We start from the raw sequence: 14,114 nt of genomic DNA, 5'->3' as shown, positions 1-14,114 counted from the left end.
AGATTAAATCATAAAATTATTAAATCACAAAAAATGCTAATATTCTCATGAGTTTTCCAGTGTAACGACTAGGAAAACTCACTTCTGATGATGTATCTTGAAGGTGGGAAATACTTCTGAGAAAGAAAAAAAAACTTTCGAGTGGATTTTTAGAGGCTGTTTTTTTTCATTAGCTAATAAATGCAGAAGACTTTACTAGCTGAGTAACTGTTACTGTGGTAACTGTCTTCAAATCATCATCACAATACACTGAATGGATTATTCAGTGTATTAATAACAGAAAAGACTTGGCTGATGAAGAGGATTACAAACTAGAGTTAGCCAAGTAGCTATCTGGCTATCTGGAGACCTCAGTTTGGCTTTAATTTCTCTGTCTTGATTTGGTTTGACGACTGAGGTCAGAGGTAATTCTAGTCTAGTTGTATTTATTAGCATACAGATTAATGGCCTAGTAGTCAGGACTGGTTGACACCACAGGGATTTTCAATGGCTGCATCATGTATTTGTGTAAAGCATGCTGGGTATTGTAGTGAGAGAACATCGGTGGACGAAAACATGAAATCGATAAAATTGTGAATTCTGTCAAACCCGAATTAACGGATGTAATAAACTTAAAATCAACAATAAGTTATAACAGATAAGTGAAATCCACAGGTTTTCCTAACTTTATTTTATCTGTATGAAATGCCAGGCTTTGATCGTGAAATCAGCAAAATAATTTTTTGACATCTCAGCTCTGTTGTAAGACCTAAAGCCTCCACATAAACATGTGACAATACATTCTGCTCCCTCATAAATGCTAATGCTAAATGACATTTACAGCAGTTACACAGCCTCATCTGTATGCCAGGCCAGGTGACACAGGCATGTCAAATGTGAGGCTAATTCTGACTGCAGGCTGTGTGGCTAATGAGCTGTTCACAGATCAGTCAGATTTGAAAGGTGGATCTGGACCTGCTGACCCATGGAGGAGAGCAGCGTTTCCACTGCTGTTAGCCAGCTTTAGCCCCAGCAGTCTAGGGCATAACTCCAGCAGGAGGCCCTGAATCCATGCTGGTGATGAAGTGATAAAGCAGCACTCGCTTCTCAACCTGAGACAGGTTGACCTACAGGGTTAGGACTGAGGACATCATAACACCTGATATAGAGCACAATCTACTCGAATTGCTTTAAAGGTATAACTTCACGAAAAATCTAATTTACACAATTTTTTCCTCACCCCAAATTCAGTTGATCAGCCCAGACATATTTGGTGTCTGAAGTTTGCTTTTCTCACAGAAGTTTCAAAGCTATTGATGGACGCTTACACCCCACCATGCAAACGTCATGCCTAAACCATCATCTACACTATATGGCCAAAAGTATGTGGACGCCCCTCCTAATTATTAAGCTCAGGTTTTTCAGCCACACCCATTGCTAACAGATGTAAATCAAATCAAGCCAAATCAAGGCGAAGACTACATCAAAATCAATTTGTCTCTTTAGATGAACACTGGAATAGAATGGGTCGTCCTGAAGAGCTTGGTGACTTTAATCATGCTACTGTCATAGGACGCCACCTTTGCCACAAGAGCTGCCCCTGTCAACTGTAAGTGCTACTATTGTGAAATGGAAGTGTCTAGGAGCAACAACAGCTCAGCCATAAAGCAGAAGACCATGCAAACTCACAGAGCAGGTCTACGTAGCGCTGAAGCATGTAAAAATCACCTATCGTCTGTTGCGTCACTCGCTACAGAGCTCCAAACTGCCTCTGGAAGCAACATCAGCACTAGAACTGTGCATTGGGAGCTTCATGAAATGGGTTTCCCTGGCCCAGAAGCTGCACAGTCCCAACATCAAAGTTTGGTAGAGGAGGGATAATGGTCAGGGGCTGTTTTTCAGGGTTTGGGCTTAGCCCCTTATTTCCAGTGCACAAAAATAATGCTACAGCCTACAAAGACAGTTATATGCTTCCATCTTTGTGGTCACAATTTGGGGAAGGCCCTTTCCTGTTCCACTATGACTATACCCCTGTGCACAAAGTGAGGTCAATAAGGACATGGTTTGATATTACATATTAATAACTACATATTAATTCACCTGGTTGTAGAATGGGAGGTCCAAACACACTCATGTAGATGTGATGGTCAAGTGTCCACATACTTTTGTCCTCAAACTGTGATGAGTTCTTAAATAATCAAATAATAGAATTGCGTGTGTTGTTTCTGATGCTGTGTGACACACTTATCTATAGAAATGGACAAAAGAACAGACAAATTCAGGCTTCTAGATGGTTGTTACTCCTTTTTTTATGCAACACAATATTGTCCATTTCATGAGTTCATGATCCCAGTAGACTCCCTGTCTGTGTGCATGTGAGAGAGAATGATGGTGAGGCAGCCTTTTACATCATCTGACATAAGCAAAATTCATAATCCACCATAAATCATTATGACAGATCTCTTAGATCTTTTCCTATCTTCATTGGAGTACGCTGCTTACCCTCTGTCATGGTCTGGAAGTACATTTTGCCGCTATAGCGTCCAAATCCCGCAACGGTCCGCGCCCGAACCTGGAAGACGTAGATGGCGCCGGGTTTTAGGCCGCGGACAACGGCTGTGTTGGTCTGACTCCTCACTATGGAGGAGTTGTACTCCGTCTGGTCCTGCATTATGTACAGAAAGAGGAGGAACTTTCAGAAAAATGATGTGTGAACACATTTCTGGACATGGACTAAACTTAATTCTGGACTAAATTTCAGTGTGAAAAACAACATTTCAAAGCAAAAGATCTTTTTGTCCCTGTTTTTTCCCTTTTGAGACGTCCCTTTGACTCTGACTGGTGCTAATTACCGTGTTGGTCATTTGACACCTCCCCCTGACTGTCACTGGTGCACTGCACGGATCAAGATTCTAACAGTGCTACACTGTTTGTTTGCCAGTATTTCAATATTAGAGTTCTTTGGCCGTTTAAAGTATGCTACCAGCTTTACCATGGGAAATTAATTTTAGTCTAGGCTTAGGCTGAAAGGGGAATTCCACTGAATTTTCAAAATTTCTACATAATTCAAAGGTTGAGATGTAAACAAAGTCACTCAGAGTGGTTTGATGTGAAAAGATTCATTGTAGAGAAACTTACTGACCCAGATTTCTTTACAGTGGTGGTGATAGGAACCAGGGGTCACAGCAACATGAATACTGCCATTTATTTACTGTCCAAAACCACCAGTAAACCTACACGTGTCTTCAGAGTTTTATATGTAATGTTGATGATGATAAAATAAGAGTTAAATCTAAAAAAAAAAAGAATAAACTCTTCGGGGACTATTTTGCCTTACAGTACCCCGCACATACCCTTTCCCTCCAACATGAATGTAATTAAACATACTTTTTAGGCCTCTTAAAACAAAGTCTCAGTCATCAGGCAGTGAATTAAAAAAAGTTTAATGTAGTAACTTTCTTTTAGAGGTGGACATCTGGTTCCTATCACCACCACTGTGAACCATTCTGACCTGGTAAGTTTCTCTATGATGATACATTTCAGATTAAACCTTGAAATACTGTAAAAGGTTTGGCTCCCCCTGGTCAAATGGCATGTTTGGTTAACTGTCTAAGTGAAAATAAGTTAACACACCCTCTACAGGGAATACACTTCTGTGTGTATATGTATCATGATATCACTTATATCTCACTCATATCTCTACTGGTCATATCTCTGCCATGGTGCATCTGCAGCAAATGCCAAGCCGGCTATTGGAGCTACAGAAGAAGCCCTGCAAGGTTATTGGCTCTTCATAGCTGTTGCCGTCTATAGGTATTACGTGGGAACCTCGGCCACACTGATTTTATTTTTATTATTAAGTATGAAAGCAATAACAGTAAGTAACAATAACTGCACAAACACAATAACCCAGGTATGTAAACTAACAGCTCATCTGATGTTCATCTGTCACTCATTTGTTTATTCATTTATTTATTGAACTATAGTAAGTTTAGCAGTTGCGTTTCAACGATTATTCGTAGTACTGTTACAGCTCTAATTAACGCAGTGTGCATTGACCGATGGCTTTTGGTCTGAGTCTTTCATCTGAGCACACTATGAGGCATCAGCAGGGTTGGGGCACTATCACAGTTACATATGGCTCACTAACAGAGCTAGACAGGCTAGCTAACTGATGAAGACCCTTCAGGAGAAGTCTGTGCTGGGTGCCAGGCACTGACACTTCCAGGCCAGTCATCATTCATTAGTTCGGAGGCTGAAGCTATAGCAACGCTCGGAGTGTTTATCTGTGTTTGGGATGTGAGACACTGTTTGCTTACGCTACCGTTCGTAGGTTTGGAACCAATGTTTTGAATAATACAAAAGCACGTTGGCTGCAGATAAATGGATTAAAATGATTCTAATATGCTAGAATTTCACGTTTCATATAATTAATAGGAAGCTGTAAACAATAATGGGCGATACTCGTATAAAAAGTCTGGACACCCCTGGTCAAATCACAGTTTTGTTGATTTTCCAAGTAAAAATAAGGTAATACATCCTATACAGAGAACACATTACTGTACATTTTAATGCAAAATTACTTTAGTTTATTTTTTTCATTTAACACATTGAAAAAAAGTGGACTGTGCAAAGATTCTAGCACTGTATAATTTATTTTTTTAATATGTTACACTTTGCAAACAAACAGAAATTGTGCACTAAAATGTACAGAAGTGAGTTCTCTGTAGAGGACTTTTTAACTTATCTTCATTTAGAAAATCAGCAAAACCTGCAAACAGACTGAGGGAATTTAAAGTTCTGCATGTGACTAAAAAACATCACTCTATTTAGTTTTGTTGAAACAGACAAAAAAATTTAAAATATACCAACAAAAACTATGAACTGTGCACACATGCGGTTGGTCAGTGTTCTTTAAGTACTGATGACATCGTTGATGTGCTCAGAAAAGCATGTTGTGACACAATGTGACACAATTTATCATGATGACAATAAATATTGTCATATTGCCCCTATAAACAACACCCACAATGCCTCATATTTACAAAGTGGTCAAATCTAGAGGCAGATAAGTCGACAAGATATTTTTCTTTTCTTCTTAAGATAAGATAATCCTTTACTAGTCCCACAACGAGGAAATCCTCAGTGCTACAGCAGTAAAGGGAGAGCAGGACACTCAAGAAAAGAGTAACAAGAAGAGAAATAACAAACAAAGTAATTAACCTTATTAAATACTAAGTTTACAGTTGTTACTTGTTACTATATAGACAACATATATAACACTAAAGGTAAAAAAAAAGATAAAAAATATAAATCTATCCTTCGAAAAAATAATCAATATAAACAATTATAAATTAAAAAAAAACAAAAAATATCCACACTATAGGGATATTTTACCCAAATTGCACATGAGGTACTGATTTATATTACACATGGGAATTAACACCATAAACATTATAAATAGAAAAGCAAAACATCTTTACATTACATTATTATAAGTATTCTTGTTCATTAACACTTAGAATCTAAAGCATGTACATTTTCATTTATTTTTTTCAGCCAAAACGGTGAATGTCTGATTTATTTCGCTCATTTTGGTGTCTAACTACCTTACAACACTGATTTTTTACATCATTTGAACATGCCAGCTGGACTTTACACTGGACCAACAGAACCATTCCAAAATGACTTGGAATAGAACCTTTTTACATTCAGTTCCATTGAAAGTAAAGAGTATTTTTCTCTTGTAAAGTTGCCGTTTTGGTGATATGAGTTTATACCAACAGCGACGATGAGCTACTGCATATGAAATGAAAACATAAGTTATTAATGTGACGAGTGATTCCCAACTTTTAGATTCTGGTATCTTTGCATATGAGAGATGGAAGCTCACTTTAAAACCGTGAATATGTGTGTGTGTGAGATGCTGGCTGCTCCCGTCAGCTCCCTCTCTCTCCACGCTCTGATATGAGCTCTGCAGTGTCTGCCAGGCTGTTTTGACAGCAGTGTCTGAGAAAGGAATTATACTGAGGAAAGAGAGCAGAGCTCAGGAGACTGAGCGTGTGTGTGTGTGTGTGTGTGTGTGCGTGTGTGTGTGTGTGTGTGTGTGTGTGTGAATGTATAAAAGAGTAAAAGAGCAAAAAGAGAGAGATGAGACAAAAAAGCGAGACAACAAGCAGAAGAGTCTGTCAAACTATCTAAGTGTGTGTGTGTGTGTGTGTGTGTGTGTGTGTGTGTATGTGTGTGTGTGTGTGTGTGTGTGTGTGTGCGCCTGCACAGCCTTTAAAACTCAATAATTTAGTTTACCCGAAATAGTTTATGGAAAATTGCTGCCTCAATTCATTCGACACAACTTAATTTATCTGTACACACTGCATCTATAAATTATACTCATTGTCCATTCTATCAGCTCCACTGACCATACAGTATCACTCCATAGTTCTACAGTTACAAACTGTAGTCCATTTGTTTCTCTGCATACTTTGTTACCCTGTTCTTCAATGGTCAGGACCCCCATGGACCCTCACAGAGCAGGTACTATTTGGGTGGTGGATCATTCTCAGCAATGACACTGATGTTGTGGTGGTGCGAGTGGATCAGACACAGGAGTGTTTAAACACCTCAGTGTCACTGCTGGACTGAGAATAGTCCACCAACCAAAAATATCCAGCCAACAGCGTCCTGTGGGCAGCGTCCTGTGACACTGATGAAGGACTAGAGGATGACCAACACAAACTGTGCAGCAGCAGATGAGCTATTATTATATCTAAAAGGTGGATCAGCAAGGTAGGAGTGTCTAATAGAGTGGACAGTGAGTGGACACAGTGTATAAAACTCGAGCATCACTGCTGTGTCTTAATGCAGTGGCTGGTTGCTGTATATTTAGCATCCACAATTAAATCAATTAAAAACCACCCAATGCCAGAGTGGGTAACTGTGAGAGTCTGGGGAACTCCCAGTGGGCCAGTGACATTTTGGGCTGGTTACTGTGATATAAAGTCATATATATATCACAATAGTATAACTCCCCGCACCCCCCCACCTCAAGTGGTACCGCTCTGGTTTGCTAACTGTAACTCTTGTACAGTGGATAGAGATAAGATGAAGCTGCGTCTTATTGTCTTTTTGTGTTTCCTGTTCCACCTTAAATTATGCAGCAGTTGAGTTCAGATGCCTGTAAGGGTGCTAGTATGTAACTGCTGCACTATTTAAGATGGGACGGAAATTTGAATAAGAAGCAAACATCAGCCTTGAGAGATGAGTGCCAATGTGTGAATCTGGTACAGGCTGAGCTCTGCAGTCGCTGCAATTTTCATATGGGAATCATGTGAAGATGCACAGCAGTGGCAAGAACTGCAAATAACAAGGTGAAGGAAACTGAGAAGACAAGAATGAAAAAGCTACTTAAAGAGGATGAGGACATATCCGAGCAGGTGGGCAGTGAGAAACGCTGACCTTAACTTACTTAGTTACCATTAGTTTATAGGCCACTGACTGTCAAGATAACGTCAAATTTAAGATAAAAGCTTTTGCCAATTTTTTATTTTATCAAAAGCTAGCAGCTTGGCCATCTCAGGGCAGCTTATAAAATAATGATAATAAATAAGAGATAAGAATAAAAAATGAAGTAAGAAAAAGTTATTTTGCATTAAGGCAATACTGTGTGTGTGAGTGTGTATGCATGTGTGTAGAGATCAGGGTGGGCTGGTCCACATCATGTAACTTTCGGTCTGAAAACAAGGCCCACTCTGACCCTGAAGCCCATAACTGAGTTAATACAGCATCAACTTTAAGCTATAAACCAGCTCTATGGTAAGATCTGTTTACACTGAAAGGGGAATTCTTTTCTGCATAACGCAATCATCACACTTTAATCATTTCTTAAAACATGATTTGCATTAAGAGAATAAAAACAATGTCACCAAAAGTTGTATGTAAACCTTTATAGCAGCATGAAAACACTTAATTTTGGTTCATAACTTGAAAGATCACGTCTTCTTTAAGAGGTATTACCTTAAATTTTTCAAAATTTCTGCAAAGTTTAGTGGTTGAGATGTAAAGTCCTTTAGAGTGGTTTAGTGATAAATTGTGTGTCATTTTTGTGATGTCACAAAAAACAACATATTTACATATATCCACATATTCAGCTTAAAGTAGTTTAGCTCCACCCCTTCACATTAAAGTTATATAAGGAGTGTTTCAGTTTGAAGGGGTTTATGAAGCGAGGTGCAAAATATGGCAGCCAGTCAGAACAGAGCTAACTTACATATATCAGTCTTAAAGGCACAGTACCAAAAACAGCATTTTTGGTACATAAAACCACATAAATAGCATAAAAAAACCTGAGGGAGAAAAAATAATAAAAAATAATATACAAAAAAAGTATAACAGAGGCCCTTTTAGTCTGTTCCCTGTAGAGGATGTGACCTTATTTTTACTTAGAAGATCAAAATCAACAACACATGTAATTTGACCAGGACTGTCCAAACTTTTCTCAGGAATCTTGCGACATATTCATAACCAGTCATGTAATAACTTTCTGTGTGGGAGCTTTCAGTGTGCATTAGATGTTTTAGATGTCTGGTTCCAATCACCACCACTGTGAACAATTCTGACTCTGCAAGTTTCTCTACAATGAAGTATTTCATGTCTACTGATGTTGTTTACATCTTAACCACTTCATTACAACCACATTTTGAAAAAGATTGGTGGAATTCCCCTTTAAGGTGAAGAGTTCAACAAAAAAAAAAAATTTATTGGAAAAGAATCCAGTTTATGATATTTAGAATGCCTTTCCATCTACTATATATTTCCTAGATGTGTATTTATTTTATAAGGTTTTACAGCATCTCAAAGCATAAATCGCTCCAGTAAACCCACCGTTGGGTTTTACAGCGCGCATGGGAGCGCGTACGTGTGTTTGTGTTGGCACGCGTTCTTTTGCGCGAGTGATAAGGAAAGACAGGCTGTGTATGCGATTGCAAATGTGTGTTTTCTAGAAATATACACAGAGGAATTTGTTTCAAAAATGCTGTTTTTATTGCAGTCAACGCTCCATTGTTTTTGACCACAAATCCCTGCACCTAACCTCAACGGGCTTAACCAGTGGGTCCGCTGTGATTTCCTGTCCCGGTGACTGACCGTGATTATAATGGGTTTCGATGGATCAGTAGTTAAGCCAGCACCCTCAAATATACAATTCTATGAACCTGCAATCATGCATAGACAGAATGCACATGCAAAACAACGTGGCTCAGCTCCACTGCTGTATCTTGTGTGCATGACTATAGACCACCATTATGTAGGACAGATGCAAATATAATAATGCATAATGCATGCTTATGATAATGTTCACCAACAGCATGCGTTAGGCCAAAAGGGAATGTGGTTGCCTCTAGAAATGCAACTAACTGATTGTGAATAGACCTCTAAGGTCGTGCGTCATTTTGTGTCGACAAGGACTCCAAGTCTAAGGCACTGAATGGCGTCTTCGAAAATTGCCTCATTGCCCTCTGTAGTACAGAAAAATATTCCAAAGTCTATACATTTTGTTCTAGGAACAATTTTACCTGGAATGTCATGGTTTAAGTCACTGAAATATGAATATTTTTATGTAAATGCTTCAAGCTAGCCAACTGTGCACATCCGTACAGTGTAAATATATATATTTTTTGCTTTTTTATTTATAATTGTTCATGTTGTTATGTTGTTATTTATTGTAGAGTGAAGGATAAGGGAACAAGTTTACATTTTATATCTTACATTTTTTATCTTCATTATTACATATATATTGTCTATATAGTAACAAGTAAAAAAAGTGTAACCTTGTTAAGTAATTAATACTCTTGCTCTCCATTTGCTGCTGTAGCACTGTGAATTTCCTCTTTGTGGGACTAATAAAGGAATATCTCATCTGATCTTTAATGTCACTAAGTTATATAAAAGTAGGCCTACTACTATAACTATACACTATTACACTGTAAAAAAAGTTGTTTAGTTAAATTCAATCCACAGTACAATTTACCAGCAATTTACATGCTTTTCACAGAATTGGCTGATTAGCTATCTTGCTTCACTGTAGAGCTCAAATAAACAAACATTACTGGCAACTGCTGTCTAAAGATGTTATTAAAATGTCAAATTACTGACCACTGCCTTCTAAAAGTTTTATACCACCAGTCAGAACTTTTGCCAAGAATCTATCATCAGTCTGATGTTGACTAAAAGTGTTTTTCTCCGAAACAAAAATGACTTTGTTAAACATTTTATGGAGTAACCTAATGAACTTCATTCATGTTTACCGCTGGTTAAATGGTTAACCTTGCAAAATCCCAGGCTTATGACATACTAAGGCTTATTATTCTGTAGCTACCTGGACTTCTATGCAAACTGGCTGAGCTACTCTTATGTTATAGACATGTAATAAGACAGATTTTTTGGGACCACTGTTTAAACCAGTTTAAAAATGTCCATTTTTGGACACTATGAGGAATAGGAATCAAATGCCTGTGGGAAGAAAAAGTTAATAGAGTAGAGACTGGGGACCTCGGGCAACCTGTGCGTACGATCGGTTAGAAAAAACTGTCGTGTGGATTTTCACTTCAATGTGTTATAATTCATTTGCATAAAGTTGAGAAAATCTCAGCTTAATTTGTCACTTGTCACCCTGTTATCATGTCACTTGTTGCTAAATCGCAGCTTAATGTCAGCTACTCCCACAGGACATGCCTGGTCACTTGTAGAGAAGTCATCTGGCCTATGGTTCAACACTTTATTCAAATTACATACCTTCTCATAATACTGCAGCTCATAGTCCAGAATGACCCCGTTGGGCTGGTCTGGCTGGGACCAAGACAGAGTGATGCTGTCCACTGTACGGCTGACCTGGTGCATTATAGACACTGCAGAGGGAGCTGAAACATAAACAAGGAGAGATAGAATTAGAAAAAATATAGTTACAATGTAAAAGATTCCCTTTATCTGCTTTGGCAATATGGGACTTATCAAGCTATCCTGAACTGAACTGAACTGAGTGTTATGGTTAAGACTAGAATTAGGACCAGGATCTCCATAGAAAAGCACTGCCAATACAATGGGAAGATTAAAAGCGGCTGCACATGAGGTCTAAGGTCACAAAGCCCAAAGCCAAGCCTCGGTTAGAGCAGTACAAAGCCCCCAGCATTGGGCTGTAGACACTGCAGAGGTGGAACTGCATTCTCTAGAGCGATTGAGCACCATCCAATACCTTTAGGGTGAGTCGGAGTAACAGTTATGACCCAGAACTGAACATCAGTACCTGACCTCACTAATGCTGTTTGGGGCTGAATGCAATCAACTCTTTAGCAATGTTTCAACAGAGGCTGTTTCAGTAGAGGGTGTTGCTGCAGCAAAGTGGGGACAAAGTTCCTATTAAGACCCTTAATTTCAGAAGAAACGTTGGATGAGCAGGTGTCAACCTTTGAACATACAGTGTAATTTCACAATGTAAGCTAATTAACCCACAAGTTAGTGCTTATTATAGGAGCACATAGAAAACAATGCAAAATAACGGTGTTATTATTCATTAAGAATGAGAAATAAAAGGCTGAACCCGCTGACAGACCCATTAACGTTAAAGGGATAAAGACAAGATAAGCATCTACGAAGCAACCAGACCGGGCCATCAAAATAAATGGTCACCAAAACAACGAACAGGATGAATGTTCACGATCCAATTACAGACGTGCTACACAAACAGTTTGAAAGCTACCCATAGCTACAAGTACACAATGGAAAAACAGGAGTGACACAGGGCATCTAGCAGTAGCACTACAGAGTGATGGAAACGACTTCATGACTGGGCCAGTAAACAGAACGAAGGGAATTTCCAGCCATGGCTCTGAGGCTCTGTGACACTGTCCTTAGGCTTTAACCTCACCACGCAAACCGTCGAGCCAGAAGCGGCCAGAAATGGCTTCCCTCACCGCATCCTCCGCCACAGGAAGTCAGACTAATTACGAAAACCAAAACCCGTCTTGTAAGTTACATAAAGGAAAAGAAACAGGAGCCGCTTCTTCGCGAAAAAATACCACAAGTATGCTGTACACAACTGCTGCCTTTGTTTGTAAAGGGATTTAATTTGGTGTTTGGGTGTACTAAGTAATGCATATTTTTGCATGTAGATGACGGCTTAATGCACGCAGAGAGGTTCTGGAGAGGACACAATGCACAGTTTTTTGAAAGTGCACAGTTTTAAACATTAGAGTTATTACAGTTATTTTGTTCTCTCTCTCTCTCTCTCTCTCTCTCTCTATATATATATATATATATATATATATATATATAGGTAAGTTAGCACATCCTCCACAGGGAATAAATTTTATTTCATAAATTTTTCTTAAGATTTTAGTGCACACTACTTGTTTGCTGAATTTAACATACTGAAAATAAATACAACATATAAATACAAATGTACCAAATATTTTATACAGACCACATTTTATGTTAAACAGGTTAAACAGTAATTGTGGATTAAAATCTGTAGAGGATATGTTGACTTATTTTCACTTAAATAAATAAATAAATAAATAAATAAATAAATAAATAAATAAATAAATAAATAAATAAAATCAACAAAACATGGTCGTTTGACCAGGGGTGCTGTATATATTGGTAACGCTTTCTTTTACAGTCCCCTAAGTTCTAGGTATTAACCAGGTAAGTGTGGGGTACAAACTCCAAAGTATTAGGTAATTATTTTAGGTGACAAGATGGTAAGCAGCAGAATAGTCTAAATTAATTATACTGAAATGTCTCACAAGTTCTAGGTATAAAGGTATAAATTCTAAAGTACTGGGTAATTATTTTAAGTAATAAGATGGTAAGTACCAGGATAGTCTACAAGAATTACTATGGAATGTGTCACAGGTTCTAGGTATTACCCAGGTAAGTGTGAGGTAGAAACTCCAAAGTACTAGGCAATTATTTTTGGTAATAAGATGGTAATTACCAGGATAGTCTAAATAAATTATTATGAAATTATGTGAAAAGAACTAAACAGTAAGGTGTAGGAATTAAGATATTCTTGTACTATATTGTACACTGTAATGTACAGGAATTATTGTGTCAAAATACGGAGTTGTCAAAAGGTTTTATTAAACAGGTATTACTATTGTGACAAATCCTGCTTTCTCTTACAGTCTGTTTACAGTTGCATAACAAGTGGCAATTTTTCTGTGGTGAGAACCCAGTAAAACCATAGAAAGAGTCCCTGCTTTCTTTTACAGTTCAGATTCAGTTTAGTATCTAGGTAATAAACAGATACACACTATTTAAGACTCTACAGATTCGAGTGAGCTGAGCTCCGACTTACATTCTGTTTATTCTTTTGAAGTTACAGGTAAATACATTATAACACACATATACATTCCCTCTAATATTGACAATCTAGTACCCATGTGTCAAACACAAGGCACACAGGCCTGATCTAGAACCTGTGAGACGTTTCATAGTAATTCATTTAGACTAACCTGCTACTTACCATCTTGTCACCTAAAATAATTACCAAGTACTTTGGAGTTTGTACCCCACACTTACCTGGTTAATACCTAGAACTTAGGGGACTGTAAAAGAGAGTGTTACCTGTATATTATACAACAAACATATTCCTGTGTGAAAGTCAGAGACCACCCTATATTTATTTCATTTCCAGGCAAAATGGTCAAGTTATTCATGGTTCAATGTCATTAATAAAGCAGAAGACATAAAGAAACACAGGAGCTTCACAACTAAATATAATATTTTGCGTGTCTGTTTTTGCTTTTACTACAGCTTCCATTACTTCAGAAGACTTGCTTTCATTTTCTCAAACAAATCTGCAGGTATTTTTTCAAACTTCCAAAGTTCAGTCTTAGGAGTTGCTTGCATTTTCTGCTTCTCGCGATCAATGCAGTCTCAAAATGTGATATATGAGGACTCAGCAGTCCATAAAACATTTATTTTCCCCATCCATTTTCTTTCTCAGTGAGGTTCTTCTTGACAGCTACACATCCTTTCAGACCCACAGCGCTGAGTCGTCTTCTCACAGTGGAAGGATGGACAGAAACACCTGTGGATGTTTTCAGATCTGAAGCAGCTTGATTTTCTCCTCTCTCTCA

At 38.1% G+C, this 14,114-nt stretch overlaps 1 protein-coding gene across 1 annotated transcript in view; it reads right to left on the bottom strand.

Annotated features, from left to right (window-relative positions):
* Positions 1–14,114, bottom strand: part of ephb2b (eph receptor B2b) — a 279,294-nt gene that overhangs the window by 47,663 nt on the left and 217,517 nt on the right. Inside the window, exons 6-7 of the mRNA XM_036559359.1 lie at positions 10,768–10,892; positions 2,482–2,644 (exon numbers count right to left, since the gene is read on the bottom strand). Coding sequence (XP_036415252.1) covers positions 2,482–2,644; positions 10,768–10,892 — 288 coding nt within the window. The remainder of the gene's footprint in view (positions 1–2,481; positions 2,645–10,767; positions 10,893–14,114) is intronic.

This window comes from Colossoma macropomum, unplaced genomic scaffold, assembly GCF_904425465.1.
Source record: "Colossoma macropomum unplaced genomic scaffold, Colossoma_macropomum, whole genome shotgun sequence".
NCBI classification, from domain to species: domain Eukaryota; kingdom Metazoa; phylum Chordata; class Actinopteri; order Characiformes; family Serrasalmidae; genus Colossoma; species Colossoma macropomum.
The sequence above is the reverse complement of the archived record's forward strand: the minus strand, read 5'-3'. Positions and strand labels throughout refer to the sequence as shown.